Genomic DNA, 17,688 nt, shown 5'->3' with positions numbered 1-17,688 from the left:
TCCTACTCAAGCAGAACTGCTGTCATGGGATAACCCTGCTTCAGGGTCTTACCACCCAAAAAAGTGGCTAGATTTGTATAAAAGTATTTTACCAATATATAAAGCCTTTTTAAAGATTCTCCTGGAAATCATTTTGTAATTTCCATTTTGTGGTAGAATCTGTTCTCCTTCAAGTTAGGGCTCTTCATTAGACTAGTAGTAACACAAGTAGCTGCCTCAGGCCAAATTACCCAAGCCTGGTTCTCAAATCTTAGGCTGATTAGTACATGAAGAAGGAATACAGTAGTAGAATGCTATTATTAAGCAACAGCTGCAGAATATCATTGCATCCAGTACTAGGAACAACAGAGGGGAAATTTTCAGCAACAGGGAGAATAAATGTCACGTGTTCCAAAGCCTCTCTTTAAAATATAGAACAAGGAATAAACAATACTTAAAAGTATTTTTGAATCACAATCTGTCACAGAATTGCTTCTTTACCTTCACAATCTGTCACAGAATTGCTTCTTTGCCTAACACCTCCACCAAAAACTTTTAGTGTATTTCTACCATCTTCTTTAACCAAGAGGGGAAAGGCTTTGAATATTTTAAGCCATAAAACCAAAAAATACCATACTAATTTCAATAAATAATTCCTGCAGTTGAAATATACTTCAATATTTTCCATCTGTCAGGAAGCAGAATTCCATAATTAAAATACCTTTTCGATATTAAACTGTAAAGCAATCATGAAAACATTACTTAACATTACACTTATGCCTTGACTTTATAAAATAGATTCGAGTTGTCTACAAATGAAACATTTTAAAAATCACTTATCACAGGAAAGCCAAAATGAGAGCAGAAAAAAATGTTTGAATCAGGTTGGATTTACTCAAGGTTAACATGCAAGAATTATTTATACTTACACTACCTAAGGACTCTGAAGGTAAACATTATACAGTATTAATGGAGACTTTGCACTCATTTTAGAAAACTATTTGGTGTACAAGAGGTTTATAATCACTTTAGTTAACTATAGATATAGTTACTTCAACTGTAGGTAATAAGTTATTACTTCAAATCAAAATACAAAAAGTACTGGCTCAATCTGCAACTCAAAAAGGAAAATCAATTTTTTCTGCTCTTTGGAAAAAAAGTTAGTAAGCTGATGAGTTAAACTATTACATTGTAGTACCTCATATCACATCCAAGCGTTTGAATGTTAACTTTCAAGCTGATTCTGTTTCTAAAAAGACCTTCAAAGCCCCCAATGGTGGTGTTCAAAAAATGAATGTCATACAGTGAAACTAATCATTAACAACAAATCTTCAATTTATTTGAAGCAATTCGGTTTCAAAAACTTTAAGTTACAGCAGTCACAGAAAAAAAAACACGGAACAGTCAGAAATAATAAAAAAATAATGAGGAGTACTGCATTTTTTTGTTTTTAACACTGTCATGGCTTTATTCAAAACACAGTTGCACAAAAGTATTAACTTCAAAGTTTTTAAGGAGGGTTTCGAGGAATTCAACACACTATATACATACTGCCATACAAAGAGCATTAAAATAGGACCAAAAACTTCTACAAAATATAAAACCCACCCTTACTTATTTGCATGAAAATACCACCCACAAAGCTAAGTAAGTCTTAAAAAGTTTTTTGGAGGCTCTAAGTGTTGTTTTCAAACCAAAGAACTCTCATTTTGATTGCACAATAAGATGATTGATAAGAAAGTCAATATATAGATTTAACTTTTAAAATAAGTATTTTATAATCTGGCATACTATGTAATGAGAACCCTTAACGGACTAAAACAGGGCATTATAATTGTTAAAAAGGAGTAAAATGTTAGCCTTTTGGAGATTCCAATCCCCCCACTAAACTTATCCCAACAGTTTTATTTCAGTCAGTTATGCAAATTTTTTAGTTTATCCACAAATAACTTCATCATTTTTTACGTTAAATCCCCAAGTCATACATTTTAAACCAAAAAAGAAGCAATACTATATTCAGTAATTTAAATGTGTCCCAGTACGAAAGTGTAACTTCAATTAATTTGCTGATACTTTTTAAAAACTTACAAATATTCAAGACAAAGGGGAAAAAATTTTTAGATAGCCAAGATTAAGAAAGCAATTGCCTTGAACATGGAGCCTCCACAACAAAAAAAGGGGATGTACTTGCCTACTCATAATATTATATTTAGTAGCTGTATAAGGAAACACACACTCACAGTTATCCCAAATATTTTTCTATTTTTAATGGACATCCACCTGAAACCAAATCTTAATTTTAATATTGATTTAGTTTCAAATATTTTTCCAGCTGTCCAGTATATTTCAATTAAATGCTATATCTGGTAATGCTTTAAAACTATAGAAAGAATAATTAAAGGTTCTACTCAGGAAAATTAGAAGTACTTTGCAGAGTGGTATCTAAATCACTTGGGAAGCTAATCTGATTTGAATGTCTCATTAATTATCAACAGGCAATTGTTCTGACTTTTGAGGAACACACATGCTGCTTCCAAGAGCCTCCTCTGCTTCTTTTCTTTCTTCATCCTCCTAATACAGTCTGTACATCTTGTCAAGAAAGAGATTTACAGTAAGCAGAGTCTGTTGCATAAAACTGTATTGATAATAATATTCCTATTTCAGAAAATACTCAATTTCTTTCACTTAGCTTGTTTAAAGCTAAGTCAGGTCTGAAAAGGTGGTTGAGGTATAAGACAAAGTCATCTTGGGTGTCCATAAGTTTCCCAACTCTTTTGAGAAGAGGGGAGTGAAACAAGAAAGGAAGGTGATCATAAAAGAATCACTGAGAGGAAAACAAAGAATGCACACTTAAAACAAAACAAAGTAACAACCGTTGGCAGGTCATGATCTTCGACTTGAAGAAAGGGCTCTCCTACATGTCTCTGAAATCAGTATAAGCAATTTTTCCTTGGAAACTAAAATCTTCTTAGTCACCTGGCTTAAAAGGTTTTAGAAGCCTTCACAAAAGCCATGAACTATATTGTTGAATAGAACCTTTACTATTCTGCTCCTACTTTCCAAGCTACTCATGTGACAAAAAAGCACCCAAATACCCTCAGCCAAAAAAAAAAAGTCACTGCCTTCAAACTAAAGATCTCTGGGTTGCCCCTAAAAAAATAACCAACTTATCATTCAAGAGACTATTTTCATTCCAGATTCCAGCCAACTGTGATTTCAGTTAATTTATAAATAACTTTAAAATCCTATGAATGAAATGCACCATATTACGCCTGTGTAAAAGCAATCATGTTTTAATTATACTAAAAATGACTAACACAGTGAACTTTAATTAGAAAAATTAAGATTCTAAATAAATTGCTAGGGAATTTCACAATGGGGTCAATGAAAATTTGTCTCTACATACAATATGATCATTAACAGACTAGTTAATCTTATTTGGAATGGTAAGGCAAAAATAGTAAAACCACACTTTTCCTATAAAAAGTTACACATTATCTTCTGTAGGGATAGCTATCGTACATGAAGAAACAAAGAAGATGTGATCACTCTATTGCACACCCAGGAACATTAGGGAATCTGGTCTTAGAATGATCTAGTCATCTTCTTCCTCTCCATCATCTTCAGCATCTCGTTTCCTCTTTTCCCCTCGAAGACCTTCTTCTTCTGAAAGAGTAAAAGGAAAACTGTAAAATACTTAATTTTAACAAATGAATATTTGTTAAGCTACAGAATTTTGAATCTTAGTGAAAAGTTAATGGCGTATGAAAATTATAGGTTAAGTTTCTCCTCTGCATTACTTTCAATTTCAGTATTGAAACAGCCTTAATAGACTTAGAAATCCATAAATAATGACAGCTTGCTATGCGCCTTAATAGACTTAGAAATCCATAAATAATGACAGCTTGCTATGCACCCTTGTGGCCAAATCATGAAGTACAGATCAAAAAACCAAGGGCTTGACATCATTGGAATTGTTAGTGAATTTTTAAATTTCTTGAAAGGCCTAGGTAAAGAGAAGCAGAGAGCAAATCTAAAACGGGCATTATCTGGAGTTCAACTGTTCTTCTCTTATAAATAAAGTTTCACCCCCTCCAAAATGAAAGGCCCTAAGAAAATAATAAATTGAGCTTATGGTTCCATTATCTCTTCATTCCTGTTTAGAAAATAAATGTTACAAGCTGTTTTTTTTCTTTTAAATGGAATTAATGAATACCCTGAGAAAACTCCTCTTTAAAAAAGGTTTTACACCAAAAAAAAAAAAAAGGTTTTACACCTTTCAAGGAATTCTATTATATGTTACCAAGATCAAAGAGATCAGTGATAATTTGAATTATAGACTCATTCTTTAAAATCCATGAATAATAGCTTTTTAGGATTTTTGAATGGCTAATGTAACTCACCCTCTTCTTCTTCTTCTTCCCCTTCTTCAACATAGTCATCATCATCTTCTTCATCCTTGAGATTCAAATATTCAGTTTGAATATGATGCAAATGAACTTATTTTCGAAACAGAAATAGACTCACAGACATAGAAAACAAACTTACGGTTACCAAAGGGGAGAGGGGGTGGGGGAGGGATAAATTAGGAGTTTGGGATTAGCAGATACAAACTACTATATATAAAATAGATAAACAACAAGGTCTTACTGTATAGCACAGGGAACTATATTCAATATCCCGCAATAAACCATAATGAAAAAGAATATGTATATGTATACATATATATGTATAACTGAATCACTTTGCTATATACCAGAAACTAACACAACACTGTAAATCAACTATACTTCAGTTAAAAGAAAAAAATTCAGTTTGAGAATAAATAAGCCATGACATGGGCTATTCACTGTTTGATAATAATACATTCCAATAGGAGCAAAAACTATGGTCATCCTGTGTTCTGACAACCTCTGCCTCACTTACAGAGGTCTTTTTTAAAAACCCAACTAAATCTAGTTTCTTCATGAAAACAAGTTATGTTTGAGACCAGCAACGTTCAAAAGAACTTTCTGCAACAATGGAAATGTTCTGTACCTGTGCTGTCCAATACAGTAACCACTAGCCACAGGTGGCTCCTGAGCATTTGAAATGTGACCAGTGCAAATGAGGAACTGAGTTTTAATTTTATTTTACTTTAACTAAATAAACAAATGTGCCCGGTGGCTAATGGACAGAGTAACTTTTGACTATTTCAAAGACACAGTCTTCTGTTTTATAGACTGAGGAAGGATCACCTGAATCTTAGCCTGAACACAGCTACACGTGTTGAATAAGTCACTTAATCTCTCTGGACCTTAGTTTTCCAATCAATGAAAGAAAGTATTCATCTAGAAAGATCTCTAAGTTCCTTCTACATCTAAAAATCTACACATCAAAATAGCAAATGTCAATAAAAATCACAATAAAACTTGATCTACAACCCCTGTGGAATGAGTTGTTCTGGATAGCTAAGATTTAAACATAGCCTTGAAACATCATAACCATTTATTTTTTAATTTAGCCAACTGGGATAAAATCTCTAAAGTACATTGCACACTTCTACCATTTTATGCTAAACCTAACAAATCTTTTTCTTGAATTGTCATAGTCACCATTGTGACCATGAGCAGTACACTAATTAGTATATGCCAATTCTCTCAAAGCCTATTAATATATATAAGATGGTTTTCTCCTTTTTAAAATGACCCTGGCCTCTACTTTGAGTTGTATCTTTCCATAGTTTTTATGCCTTCTCTTTTGCAGTTAGTTACTATTTCAATTTTAATCTGCTATGGATTCAGAAAATAGATCAACAAGCTTACCAGAGAACTGAATATAAAAGAGAAAACAGGATTAGAATAATGGCTTGAATACTCTCCTACAAAGAAAATGTCTTTTGTTACGTATACCTTTCACAGTTACCGCCTTGTGCTTGGTTGTGTTCCAAATGGTTAAGTTCTAATATATGTTTGAAAAAATGGAATCAAGCTAGGGGTTGATTGGAGGGTCCCCCCTCCAACCCCAAAATAGTTTACCCCTCCTTAAAAATAGTTTAAATGGCAAATGTTAAAAACTGCTGGGTAGTTAGGAAAAACTTGGACAACCCACACTTTTCAAAGTATCCACAGCTCTATTTGTGTCTATAAATATTAAACAGAACCTATTTTTCCAGCATTTAGCTTAAAGCCCCTGAGAAACTAAACTGCATGACACTTATATCAGAAATCATTCTTATACAGTCAATTCAAACACGAAAACATTCCATACCAGAACACCCAAGCTGCCAGGAGCATAAGCAATAGATGGGGTAGCAAATAAACTAAGGAACTATAGTAAAAATCAGGAGAATGTGTGGGCTTACATTTAAAGAAGAAAAGAAAGGAAGAGAAGAGGGGTAGAGGAGAGAGGGGATGGAAGAGTGGGGAAAGAGAGAGGAAAAGAAGGAGAAAGAAAAGGACATTTTAAACATTTCAAATCTGCAAGGAATGATAAATGAGGGTATTTAAATATTTATAATTTTTTAAAAGCCATTTGAAATACTAATCACATTTATTCATGATAATTTAGAAAAGCCCAAGTCTAAAAAGCAAATCACTTCTCTGGATTTTGTTTTAAACAAAACATGATTAATCAATTCATGTTTTTATGCCTTTTAAAAAAATATATCATCTATTAGATTACCAGAGACTTGCTCTGTAAAGATTATGGTCTTAGTTCCTAACTAGTGGGTAATAAAATGTTTCCTCATTTGTACTATGAATAGTTCAAGAACACCATAATTCCCAATTCTTCTAAAGCCCCCATCTCCATTTTTAATGAAGTATACTACACATACATAAGTCCTTCTTTATACATATTAATTCCTTACCTCTGAAGAGCAGCTGAAATAGAAACAAGACTCAAACAAAACAGAGCTAATCAAATACCATTTCTATTTCCTTCTAATTTCTTTTTTAAGTCTTATAGTCTCTGAAGTTTCTCTGGCTCTTAGCTTCTAAAAACAAGACTTCGGGCTTCCCTGGTGGCGCAGTGGTTAAGAATCCGCCTGCTAATGCAGGGGACACGGGTTTGAGCCCTGGTCCAGAAAGATCCCACATGCCGCAGAGCAACTAAGCCCATGTGCCACAACTACTGAGACTGCACTCTAGAGCCTGTGCTCCGCAACGAAGAGTAGCCCCTGCTCGCCGCAACTAGAGAAAGCCGGCATGCAGCAACAAAGACCCAATGCAGCCAGAATACATAAAAATAAAATAAATAAATTTATTTTTAAAAATAAAAACAAGACTTCATTTTAAAAAACATCCAAATTATCTCATCATGATTGAAAACTTCTGGTCCCAGCTACCACATTGACTTAATGTTGTATGTATTATCTTAGAGATGTTTGCTCTATACTCCACATCATTTTTAGTTAATATTTCCCAGTACTCATGGAATGATAAACATAAACATTTGCAGTTAGCTGAAGGTCATTTTTAAATGACTTAATACTATTTAAAGAAGAATTACTGGCAGAGAAAATAAAAAGTCAATTGCAGGGAATTCCCTGGTGGTCCAGTGGTTAGGACTCCGTGCTTCCACTGCAGGGGGCATGGGTTTGATCCCCGGCCAGGGAACTAAGATCCCGCAAGCAGTACAGCACAACCAAACAAACAAACAAACAAACAAAACAAAACAAAACAAAGTCAAACTGCAAAATAACAAGTCCATTATTTTACTAAGTAAATTAAAACTTAGGGGAAAAATATTCAAGTTGTATGCTGATGTAAACTGAATAGGTTGCCTTTCTCCCTGAATACTTAAAATGCTTAAAAGTTCTGTTCTTCATTATTGTAAAGCTAACTCACGAAAGCCCCAAACAAGTTTAAGTCCCATTTTTTCTACACTAGTTTCATATTTAAAATGGTATCAGAGGGCTTCCCTGGTGGCGCAGTGGTTGAGAATCCGCCTGCCAATGCAGGGTACACGGGTTCAATCCCTGGTCTGGGAAGATCCCACATGCCGTGGAGCAACTAAGCCGGAGCGCCACAACTACTGAGCCTGTGCTCTAGAGCCCATGAGCCACAACTACTGAGCCCGCGTGCCGCAACTACTGAAGCCCGTACACCTAGAGCCCGTGCTCCACAACGAGAGAAGCCACCGCAGTGAGAAGCCTGTGCACAGCAACGAAGAGCAGCCCCCGCTCACCGCAACTAGAGAAAGCCTGCCCGCAGCAAAGAAGACCCAACACTGCCAAAAATAAATAGATAAAATAAAATTTTTTTAAAAATGGTATCTGAGAAACATCATCATTAATTAGTGATACTGTCTATCTAACTAATGTAAAAGTCATTAGGAGAACAAACAAAAATACAATTTCTAGTCTAAATAAGAGATGTTATTTTTAATAAATATTACTTTAAATTATGAATTATGAAAACAAAACTCAATAATTTAACATTAGGAGAAAATAACTTATCTAAACTCCCAGGGACTAAAGATCATTTGTTCAAGTCAACTGATTTCCTGTGAACCTACTATGTCCCAGTCAATGTACTGGATGCTGAGATAGAAAAATGAACAGCCCTCCCCTGAAGGAGCTATCTAGTAGAAAGTGGCCAAATAAACAAGTTTTTACAGAAGTGTCTACAGGCAACAGACACCTAATCAAGGTTCAAAGGTAACAGAGGAAGGAGTGACTGTCTCTTAAAAATTACAGAAAGCTTCAATAATGAGGCAACGCCAGAGTTGACTGTTTAAAGATAAGAATCACGAGGCATGATTTGAGTGGTAGTTACACAAGTATGTACATATATAAAATTTCATGGAGTTGTACATAAAATCAGTCCACTTTACATGCTTTAGTATATTTATGTTTACCTGAGAAAAAAGGAAGTAAAGTTCATCAGAAGGCATGGGTAGAAAGTCATTTCAGATAGAGTAAACAATGTGTATACAGACAGAAAGGCATTAATAGCTTCGTGTGATGATTTAATTTGGTATTGAGGGAGATGAAGCTAGAGAAGGTAGCAGAGGCTAGATAATGAAGGGCCTTGTATGTCTTGGTGGCAACAGGGAAACATTAAAGGGTTTCAAGCAGGCCAGTGATATGATCACATTTGCATGCAGACTACACAGGCAAGCACTATGGAGGATACAACAAAGTGGTGACGCTGTTCTCAAAGAGACCATTTAGAAAACTACTAGAAAAGCATAAGCAAGAAATAATTAGGGGAAAGTTTTCATGAGTGCCTATAACGTGCCAGCAACTAGATACTTTACACATGTTAGTTTGTTAAATCCTTAACGACCCTATGAAGTTGGTATAATCTCAGTTTTATAAATGCAGAAACTGAGGCTCAGAAACATTTGTAAAATGTTTCCACTGTCCCATGCTGCTGAGAGAAGAACCGATTTGAAAGCTATCTAGGAGGTAAAATCATAGGGTTTATTATTATCTGGATATAATATGAACTGAGGGGCAGTGGGAAAAAAGATAGGCACACGCACACACACACAAGTTAGAAACAACTCTCAGATTTCTACACAGCTTACTTTTTATATTACTTAACCCTATGCCTAAACAGTTAATTTTCAGTGCACATAAGAAGGTCTATTCACCTGAATTTCTTCTTTCATTAAGTATGAGAGGCCCACCTCCTCTTCTCCCTCTCCCAGTTCTGAGCCTGCTTCATCTTCATCCTCATCCTCATCCTCGTCCTCCTCCTCTTCTTCCTCTTCCTCATATCCTTCAGGTGGACCAGCTTCATCTTCCTCTTCCTCTTCATCATCTTCATCTCCATCTTTAAAAATATTTTAAAAGATAAGCAAATGTCCAGGCAAATGTTTTTGCCTTGGCCCCTCAAACTCGTAAGCCAATGGGTAGAAAGTATATCAGGGTGATTTTTTTTTTTTTTTAAGATTTCTCTTTTATAACATCCCATTTACTGTTTGAGAAATATGGTGTCTAAATATTAAAATTTTCCCAACGTATAGATTTTTCATCAAAACATTACATGGACTAAAGTTTATTTTACTTTGTGGACACTTCAAAATCTGCCTGTCCATCATTCCATCATTTTATAACACTGTTTATCTATCAAATTCTTCTTACATGTGAAAAACTTTTCAACCAGTAGTAACAGTGTCCCATTACTGACAACAGCTTTTCTGTCATCAGATCTATTAGTCACCCATTTATCCAAAAATGTATATTCAACTCTCTAGAGCATTTCCATCACCACCACCACCCCCCAAAAAAAAACATATCCATTAACAGTCACTCACCATCCTCCTCTCCCGCAGCCCTGACAACCGTTAATCTACTTTCTGTCTCTATGAATTTGCCTCTTCTGGGCATTTCATATAAATGGTGTCATACAATATGTGGCTTGAGTACGGCTTCTTTCACTTAGCAGAATGTTTTCAAGGTTCACACACTGTAGCATGTATCAGTACTTCAATCATTTTTGTGGCCGAATAATATTCCATTGTATGGATTTATCACATTTTGTTCATTCATCAGTTGATAGACACTTGGGTTGTTTCTACTTTGTGACTTGTATGGATAATTATGTGATGAATGGTTCTTTTTTTTTTTTTAGTACTATTTTAAAAGTTACCACTTTTACTGGGTGGTGGTTAAGTTTACAGAAATATAAAATTTCATGGAGCTTAATATTATAACAATCATTAAATTCCCCAAAGCTATCAGAAATCTGAATGAATACAAGACTAGGGCTATGAGTTTTTAAATTTTTGTCTTACTAACGTCTTTTTTTCCCCACACCTAAATACCCAGGCCCAATCTAATCTGCCAGCTAGACTGGAGGCTATAACTGTGACACATTTATGAGTATTAAGAATGATTACCTTCATCATCCTCTTCTTCTGAGTCTGGTGCTTCATTATCCTCCTGGTCAAATCCATCTAAGTATGTGATTTGCTGTAGCAGTTCAAAAATACTTTCTCTATAATCTTCCAGGTTTGTGATCTCACAGTTAAACAAGTCAAGACTCTTCAAATTCTTAAGATTTTGCTGGAAAAGTAAAAAGTTAAAAATTACATTCAAGATTTAAAAACTCATGTTATTTATTTTTAATTCATGAACCAGAACATGTATAAAACTTTAAATCAAGAGAATGATTTTTGGATTTTTAGAATTTTATAATGAAGGGTTATTATATCAAGCACAGCTAATTCTCTTAATGAGGCCCTGGCACCTAAACTCCACGGGAGTAGGAACTTTGTTTTGGCAACTGCTGTATCTCTAGCACCTGGCTTAGTGCCTTACTCATAGTATGCACTCAGTATACTTTGTTGACTGAATCTGTGCCTAAATAGGCAACAACAATAACATGGTTAGTTTAAATCCACAGTCAAGCTTATTTTCAACAATTTCAACCTCCTCCCAAGCTTTTTTTAAAAAATCAGAGCAACAATTTTCAGAGTTTCACTTCATCCCCTTTTCCTTCCCTCATACCAGGAAACAAAGGAGCAAATAAAAATAATCAAGAAGAAAGAAAAAGGAATAGAATTTAAGAAAATACTGGAAATTTTAAAACCAGATATTCAGCTCCTGAAGTTGATGATAAAATAAATTTCTCACTGATTTAAAAATTTATCTGGGGCTTCCCTGGTGGCGCAGTGGTTAGGAATCCACCTGCCAATGCAGGTGACACAGGTTCGAGCCCTGGTCTGGGAAGATCCCACATGCCGCGGAGCAACTAAGCCCATGCGCCACAACTACTGAGCCTGCGCTCTGGAGCCCGCGACCCACAACTACTGAAACCCGCGCACCTAGAGTCCGTGCTCCGCAACAAGAGAAGCCACCGCAATATGAAGCCCGCGCACCACAACGAAGAGTAGCCCCTGCTCTCCGCAAGTAGAGAAAGCCCGCGCGCAGCAACAAAGACCCAACGCAGCCAAAAAACATAAAATCGTAAAGTAAATAAATTTATTTTTAAAAAATTTATCTGAATGTTTTACTCCAAAGGAAAATAAAGCAGTATCATCTAGATCACGACATATAAGAAATTCAGAAGTTTCAAATGAGTGACATAAATACAAGTCAGTAAGATAAAATTCAAGCAAATCTCAGAAAAATTCAACCAAAAAAAGCAAGTCCAGAGACAAACCTTTCCACTTACCAGAGCTTCTACTGTACTAAGATCTTTGATTTTGTTTCCACTCAAATTGAGGTAGGTAAGGTTTGGACATTTCTCTGCCAGGACTTCCAAGCCTCCTGAGATTATATTGTCACTAAGTTCCAACTATAAATTCAACATGGGGAGAAAACAAAGAATGGTGAAGGCTTAGGACACATCAAAGATTTCTCAAATGTATCAATTTAAAGAAGAAAACAATTGTCATTCTCTCTGGCTTCAAGGGACTGTCACAGTCTTTAATTTCCAAAATCCCACCTATGACTGCCAAATAAAATATTAGAATCTCTATATAACAGACTTCTAACTCAGTTTTGGTTCCAGTTGTATAATAGTTGGATTTTATGTTTCAAAGAAAAACATTTGGTAGATGTTAAATTCATGCCATAAAGCGATTTCATTAGTCAATTTAAATTTCCAAAAGTAATATGACAGCTGATTTCAAAATCCTACAAAACCCCATTTTCCTACCTCTAGAAACTTAGAACCTTCTAATTAAAATGCAGAATGGTTGTTTCATTTGGGAAAAAAATATACATAATAGCCCACGGCATCAAAATCATGATGCTTTCACGCCTAGTGCCAGCTTACCTTTCGAAGTTTATTTAAGCTGGGCAGCCGGGCCAGTGAACTTAGTTCCACATTAGCCATACTCAGAAACTCTAGTTTTTTAAAAGTATCATTCAGGCCCTCAATTTCCCCATTGACACAGAGGCAATTATCAAGGACCAACTCTGTCACCTATAAGAGAGAATATGAATGATTCTTTAGTTTGCAGTCTGTTTAGCAAAAGACCTGGGTCCTGACACTCTGGAAATGTGAATATTAAAACCATCAATTCCCTCATATAGATCCTTTTCATTCTCCCCCCAAATTGAAATACAGTCTTAAGTCATCATTATAAGTTAACTTTTTAAATTTAAACTTGGACTAAGAAGTTCAATGCCTGCTTCAAATCACTAATAAAAAAATTTTAATTGCATAAAAAATAAGACTTTGAAAAAGGTCCCATGTGAAAATTGTTTCTGACCCTCATGAAAAAGACCCTCAACATCAGGGCATATATTTATGCATGAGGGGATACCAAGGCTACTGAGAAAGGATTTAAGTGAGTCCTAAAACAGCAGGGAGAAGAAAGGAAATTGTTTTATTCACTTTTTCAGTTTAAACCCCCTTATTCTGGTTGATAAATGTCACCAAAACTCAAAAATACCTTGTTACCCTTCATGAAGAAATGTTAGAAAGCTCCTTCTGAGACAGCCCAGCGTTCATATGTTATTTGTTCTAATAGCGAGGCGAAACAATATCACCCAGGACAACACATCCTTGACAAAATGCTATTTTTCCCTGCCACCCTGGTAGAATTTTTGTGACTTCTCCCCAGTCTTGGGAAGGGGTTGCTGGATCCTCTCTTAGGTCAGAGTTGTAACAAAACTTTCCGGTGTGGGCCTAAATGGACTTAATCTTAAGAGGGAGGCAGGAAACCCTGGCTCTCCATTCTCAATGCAAAAATATGTTTGAGGTATTTTGAGAAATAAAAATTAGCAACAAGGAATGCTACCTTCTCTATTTGAACATGACATAATTATTTCAGGAAGCAAAGAAGGCATCATAATCTGTTTAGAGAGGAGGAAGCCAAGGCCCAGAGGGTAAGCATGACTGCCTAGGGTCAGTCACAGTATGTGGCAGAGCTGTGCCTCCACTTTGTCTTCTGACTCCTAGTCTAGCTGAGTGGAGGAGAGAGGGCCACTAGGTTTGGTGTCAGAAAACCAGTTCTTCCACTTGAGTAAGTAACTTCACTGCCCTGAGACTCCTTTTGCTAATTTGGATTCTACAACAATACCATCCACCTTACAAGTCTGTCGGAAGGAGGAAACAACAAACACGAAAAGTGCTTTGTAAACTGTAAAGGGCTATACAAATAGAAGACCGTTATTACACCACAGGGGAAGGAGGAGAGGCTGCAAAAAGGCAACATCCGGCACTCCCCAAAACTGGCAAGGAAATTACTAGGGATAGGATAGGTATAAGAATGGGGAAGGAGGGGCAAACCCACTTTTCCAACCCAAGACATAAAAGAGTACTCGAAATGTGTGCTTCTTTGAGACAGCATTTTAACTTTGATTTTGTTTGTTTTTTCCTTAAGCCCCTAAAGACTAGGCCCTAGGAAACTTCAAGTTATCTGTGGGATGATAGTAGTGACTGTTTCCTCCTCCCTGCTATCTACCAATTTCAGCAAAACAGAGACTTTTTAAAAAGTACATAAGGACCTTGGATTCCCACCCTTCACGCCGCCACAGCCCACCGAACAGACCCTACTCATCCTCCACGCTGGTATGCACAAGCACCACCTCCACCCCTGCTGGAAAAAAATTATATCCCTTATATTGCAATTCTGGGGTTTATTTCAGAGGCCGCAATCAGCAAGACCCTATAGACATTTTCCTCTGCGACCAGAAATGCGAGGTTCCTCGTTGGCCATGGGCCCCGCTCTCGCGACCTGCCGCTCCGACCGACGGGAAACCCCACAAGGGGCGGGGACTCCCCAAGGAAAAAGGGGGTCGCCTCCCAGCCCGCGTTCCCCTAGCGCCTCCGCCCCGGGCGGGGAGAGCTGGGTGAAGCCGAGGAGGCGCCCGCGAAAAGGAGGCGGAAACGCCTCCCGCCCGACCCCCGAAAAGTTGACCACGACCCCGCCTCACGTGGCCCCTCCCAACCCCGTCTCTTTAACTAAGGCGACAGCAGCGAGAGCGCATCATTTAGTTTCGCCGAGCCCATCTTGAAAACACGAAACTTCTACGACCCATTTGTTGAGTTTTGTGAAACCGTCTCCAGGGATCAAAATTGGAGTTGCAGCCACCACTACGACACGCCGAATTTCGTTACACCGCGGGGGGACGAAGGGGATAAAGCCTCGTGTCCTCTCCCCACCTTCGGCCACTGCGACGAGTCCCAAAACTTACCCGCGGCCGAAGAACGGGCCGCTGACCCAGATTCCGCCTGGCGGCGGGCGGCGCGCACCGCTTCCCGGGGGAGTGGGCGCCGCCAGCAGTGGGCCGTCCGCGGACTCCGCGAGCGACCCCAGCCCGCGCCCGGCGCGACGTCGTCCAACGCCCAGGGGACTCGAGGCCGGAGACGCCCCCCAGCCCAAAAGAAAGAGTTGGCAGCACTGCAGAAAAGTTGGACTAACTTCTCAGGCGACGATGGCTGCGGCAGAGGCGAGTGGGACTGGGGGGTCGCGCCCACGCCGCCGGCCCCAAGGAGCTGGAACGTGAGGAGCGAAGCGGCCGAGCGGCCCCCAACACCCCGCTTCCCGCCTCCACGAGGCCAGGACGTCTGACTCGAGGAGAGGCGAAGGGGCTTAGCCCCCAAGCACACACAAAAACGCCCCTAGAAACTTAAACCCTTCGCCATTTTAAGTAAAAGATTTTAATGATTTAAAAGTTAAAATTAAATATTTTCCCCCAGCCCTACCCCCAGATGGGGGTTAATTCATTACCCCGCCCCACACACCCTCCAGGACCCCCAGAAACCCGATCCTCCGAATACAAGGCTGGTGAGGAAGGGGAGGGGGCTGAGTCATCTCACCTCCTCCGGGGCTCTGTCCCTTAACTCCAGGTTAATCCTCTTCTTCATCTCCATGTCCTCCTCCTGCTCTTCTGCTACTACTCTCCTCCCTTACCTTTTCCTGCCTTTCCCACTACCCCCAACCCTAAAATTTTAAAAGATTTGGAAATGAATGAAAAGAAATGCAAATATAAACGCCCACCACCACCACCAGATAGGTGTGGGGGAGAAAGAAGGGAATAGCAAATGGAGTCCAAGGAGTTGGGACTCTAACTCAGCTGCCCCCACCTTCTTGTCCACACACTCGCGCGCGCACTCACACGCACACACATACACACACCCGCAGTTCCTTCCCCTTCAATGGCTGCTCGGAGACTGAGCCTCCATGACACGGCACCGCCAACCCCCTGGCCTACACTCCACCCACCTCCCGAATGTATTGGTTGATTCTTCAGCATCTCACTACTCCATTGGGTTACATAAATGTCTATCAGTCTTTAGGGAGGACCTGAGCCAGAAACACTGTGCCTATTGGCTACGACCAAGCGCGCAGTTAACTCCGATAGGTCCAGGAAGGTGTTCGTCCCGGGGAAATGATTTTGAATCCCAGTAGCCCCCCTCCTTTTCTTTGTGTGATTGGCGCGCTTTCCCTAGGCGACCGGACGGTTTTGAAGCCTGTCGGGTTTCTTTTTGTTTTTGTTTTGCCTGATTTTAGTGTTAAAGGAAGGAAGAAAGCATCCTTCTGACGTGTGGAAGTTGCGAGACAGATAATTTAGCACACGGCACCCACCCCGCTCTTGGCGGTTTTAAAGCACAACTCCTGCTTTGCAGCCAAAGTGTACAGCAACGTGCACATCACATAAAAAGGACGCCTTCGTGGCACTGTCCTGCCGGAGATAGGCTTCTGGTGCAGAACCAGAGCAGGGATAAAGATGGTAGTTTTAACTTCCAGCAGGAAGGACTGAACGATTTTGAAAGCAGTTGGGTGAGGTATAAGTTAGGCACCTTTAAATAAAACTATCCTGGAGGAATTGTTACTGAGGTAATTGTTGCTGTAATAAACACTAAGACCTTGGAGGGAAAACAGTGCTGGCCTAACGAAAATCAGACATCAACGCACATAGAAATGGTACTGCAATGCCTATCCTTTCTAAAATCCCTTTGGTTGGTTTCCATGGAAATCTGTAGTTTAAATGTGCTTTTAAAAGTCTGTCAATGTGGAATATAAAAGAGGTGTAATAATGATTTTAAAAAATTTTGTCTTGAGAGTCTAGTTTTTCTTAGTTCTTGCTTAAATTCTGTCCTTTCCATTCCTTTATACCTTTCTCAGGGTAAATACCCAAAGAAATTCCAGATGATTTGGGGAAGGAAGTGGGTGACTTAGTACAACCTCTCCCAGAGCTGAGTGTTTTATTTGCTATTTTTCCAGCTTCTCAAGTTAGAGACCTTAGGATACAGATTTCTAACCACTCCACACCACCTCTCCTCCCATACTGAGACACACAGCTCCTCAAATAGGCTTACATTTAAAATGTAAATATCTGGTATTTGGCATGTTAAGTACTTTAAAGGAAAACAAAATAGTGATTGTCTTTTCCTTGCCAAGTGTTTCCTTTGAATTCCCTGAAAAGGAAATTTTATGAAGATGAAAACAAAGCGGGAGAGGGAGAGCTTTTGGTATAAAATGACATGGCAGGGGGCAGGTATTTGGAGTTAGTTTAGTTTGTTTGTTTGTTTGTTTGAATACAGGCCAAAGGAAGCCAAGATGATATAAAACTGAACCAAAATGAACTGAGGAACAGTTCAAGGAAGAGTTTAAAAAACAAGAGAAGGAAAAAAGGGGCTACAAAGAAACCTGGAAGCACATTTTAGTACCAGCTTAGGAAGAAGTCCTGTGTTCTGATCCCCCTAGCCATTGCAGAGTCTGGAACTCTGGAATGGAATCTCAGAGAGAGTTCAGGGAAGGAGATTCAGATTTGGGAGTCATCCACATATGAGTGATAGTTGAGGGCATGAGAAC

General features: G+C 38.5%; 1 protein-coding gene across 3 annotated transcripts; it reads right to left on the bottom strand.

Annotated features, from left to right (window-relative positions):
- Nucleotides 1-1,296: 1,296 nt before the first annotated feature.
- Nucleotides 1,297-16,059, bottom strand: ANP32E (acidic nuclear phosphoprotein 32 family member E). Of its 3 annotated transcripts, XM_004285134.4 has the most exons (7): nt 15,690-16,051; nt 12,696-12,845; nt 12,090-12,212; nt 10,813-10,978; nt 9,562-9,743; nt 4,383-4,437; nt 1,297-3,645 (listed from the first exon to the last, which is right to left on the bottom strand). In XM_004285134.4, exons 1-7 carry the CDS (start codon nt 15,741-15,743, stop codon nt 3,575-3,577), a joined length of 801 nt encoding a protein of 266 aa, XP_004285182.1. In that variant the 5' UTR covers nt 15,744-16,051; the 3' UTR covers nt 1,297-3,574. The 3 variants fall into 3 exon arrangements, with proteins under 3 accessions (XP_004285182.1, XP_049568120.1, XP_033271393.1); XM_049712163.1 differs by lacking the exon at nt 12,696-12,845 and having other exon boundaries at nt 15,690-16,050; XM_033415502.2 differs by lacking the exons at nt 1,297-3,645; nt 4,383-4,437; nt 10,813-10,978 and having other exon boundaries at nt 9,579-9,743; nt 15,690-16,059.
- Between the last annotated feature and the right edge of the window lie 1,629 nt (nt 16,060-17,688).

The sequence above is a fragment of the Orcinus orca genome, chromosome 1 (genome assembly GCF_937001465.1).
Source record: "Orcinus orca chromosome 1, mOrcOrc1.1, whole genome shotgun sequence".
NCBI classification, from domain to species: domain Eukaryota; kingdom Metazoa; phylum Chordata; class Mammalia; order Artiodactyla; family Delphinidae; genus Orcinus; species Orcinus orca.
Note: the sequence above shows the minus strand (reverse complement) of the source record. Positions and strands in the feature narration are given on the sequence as shown.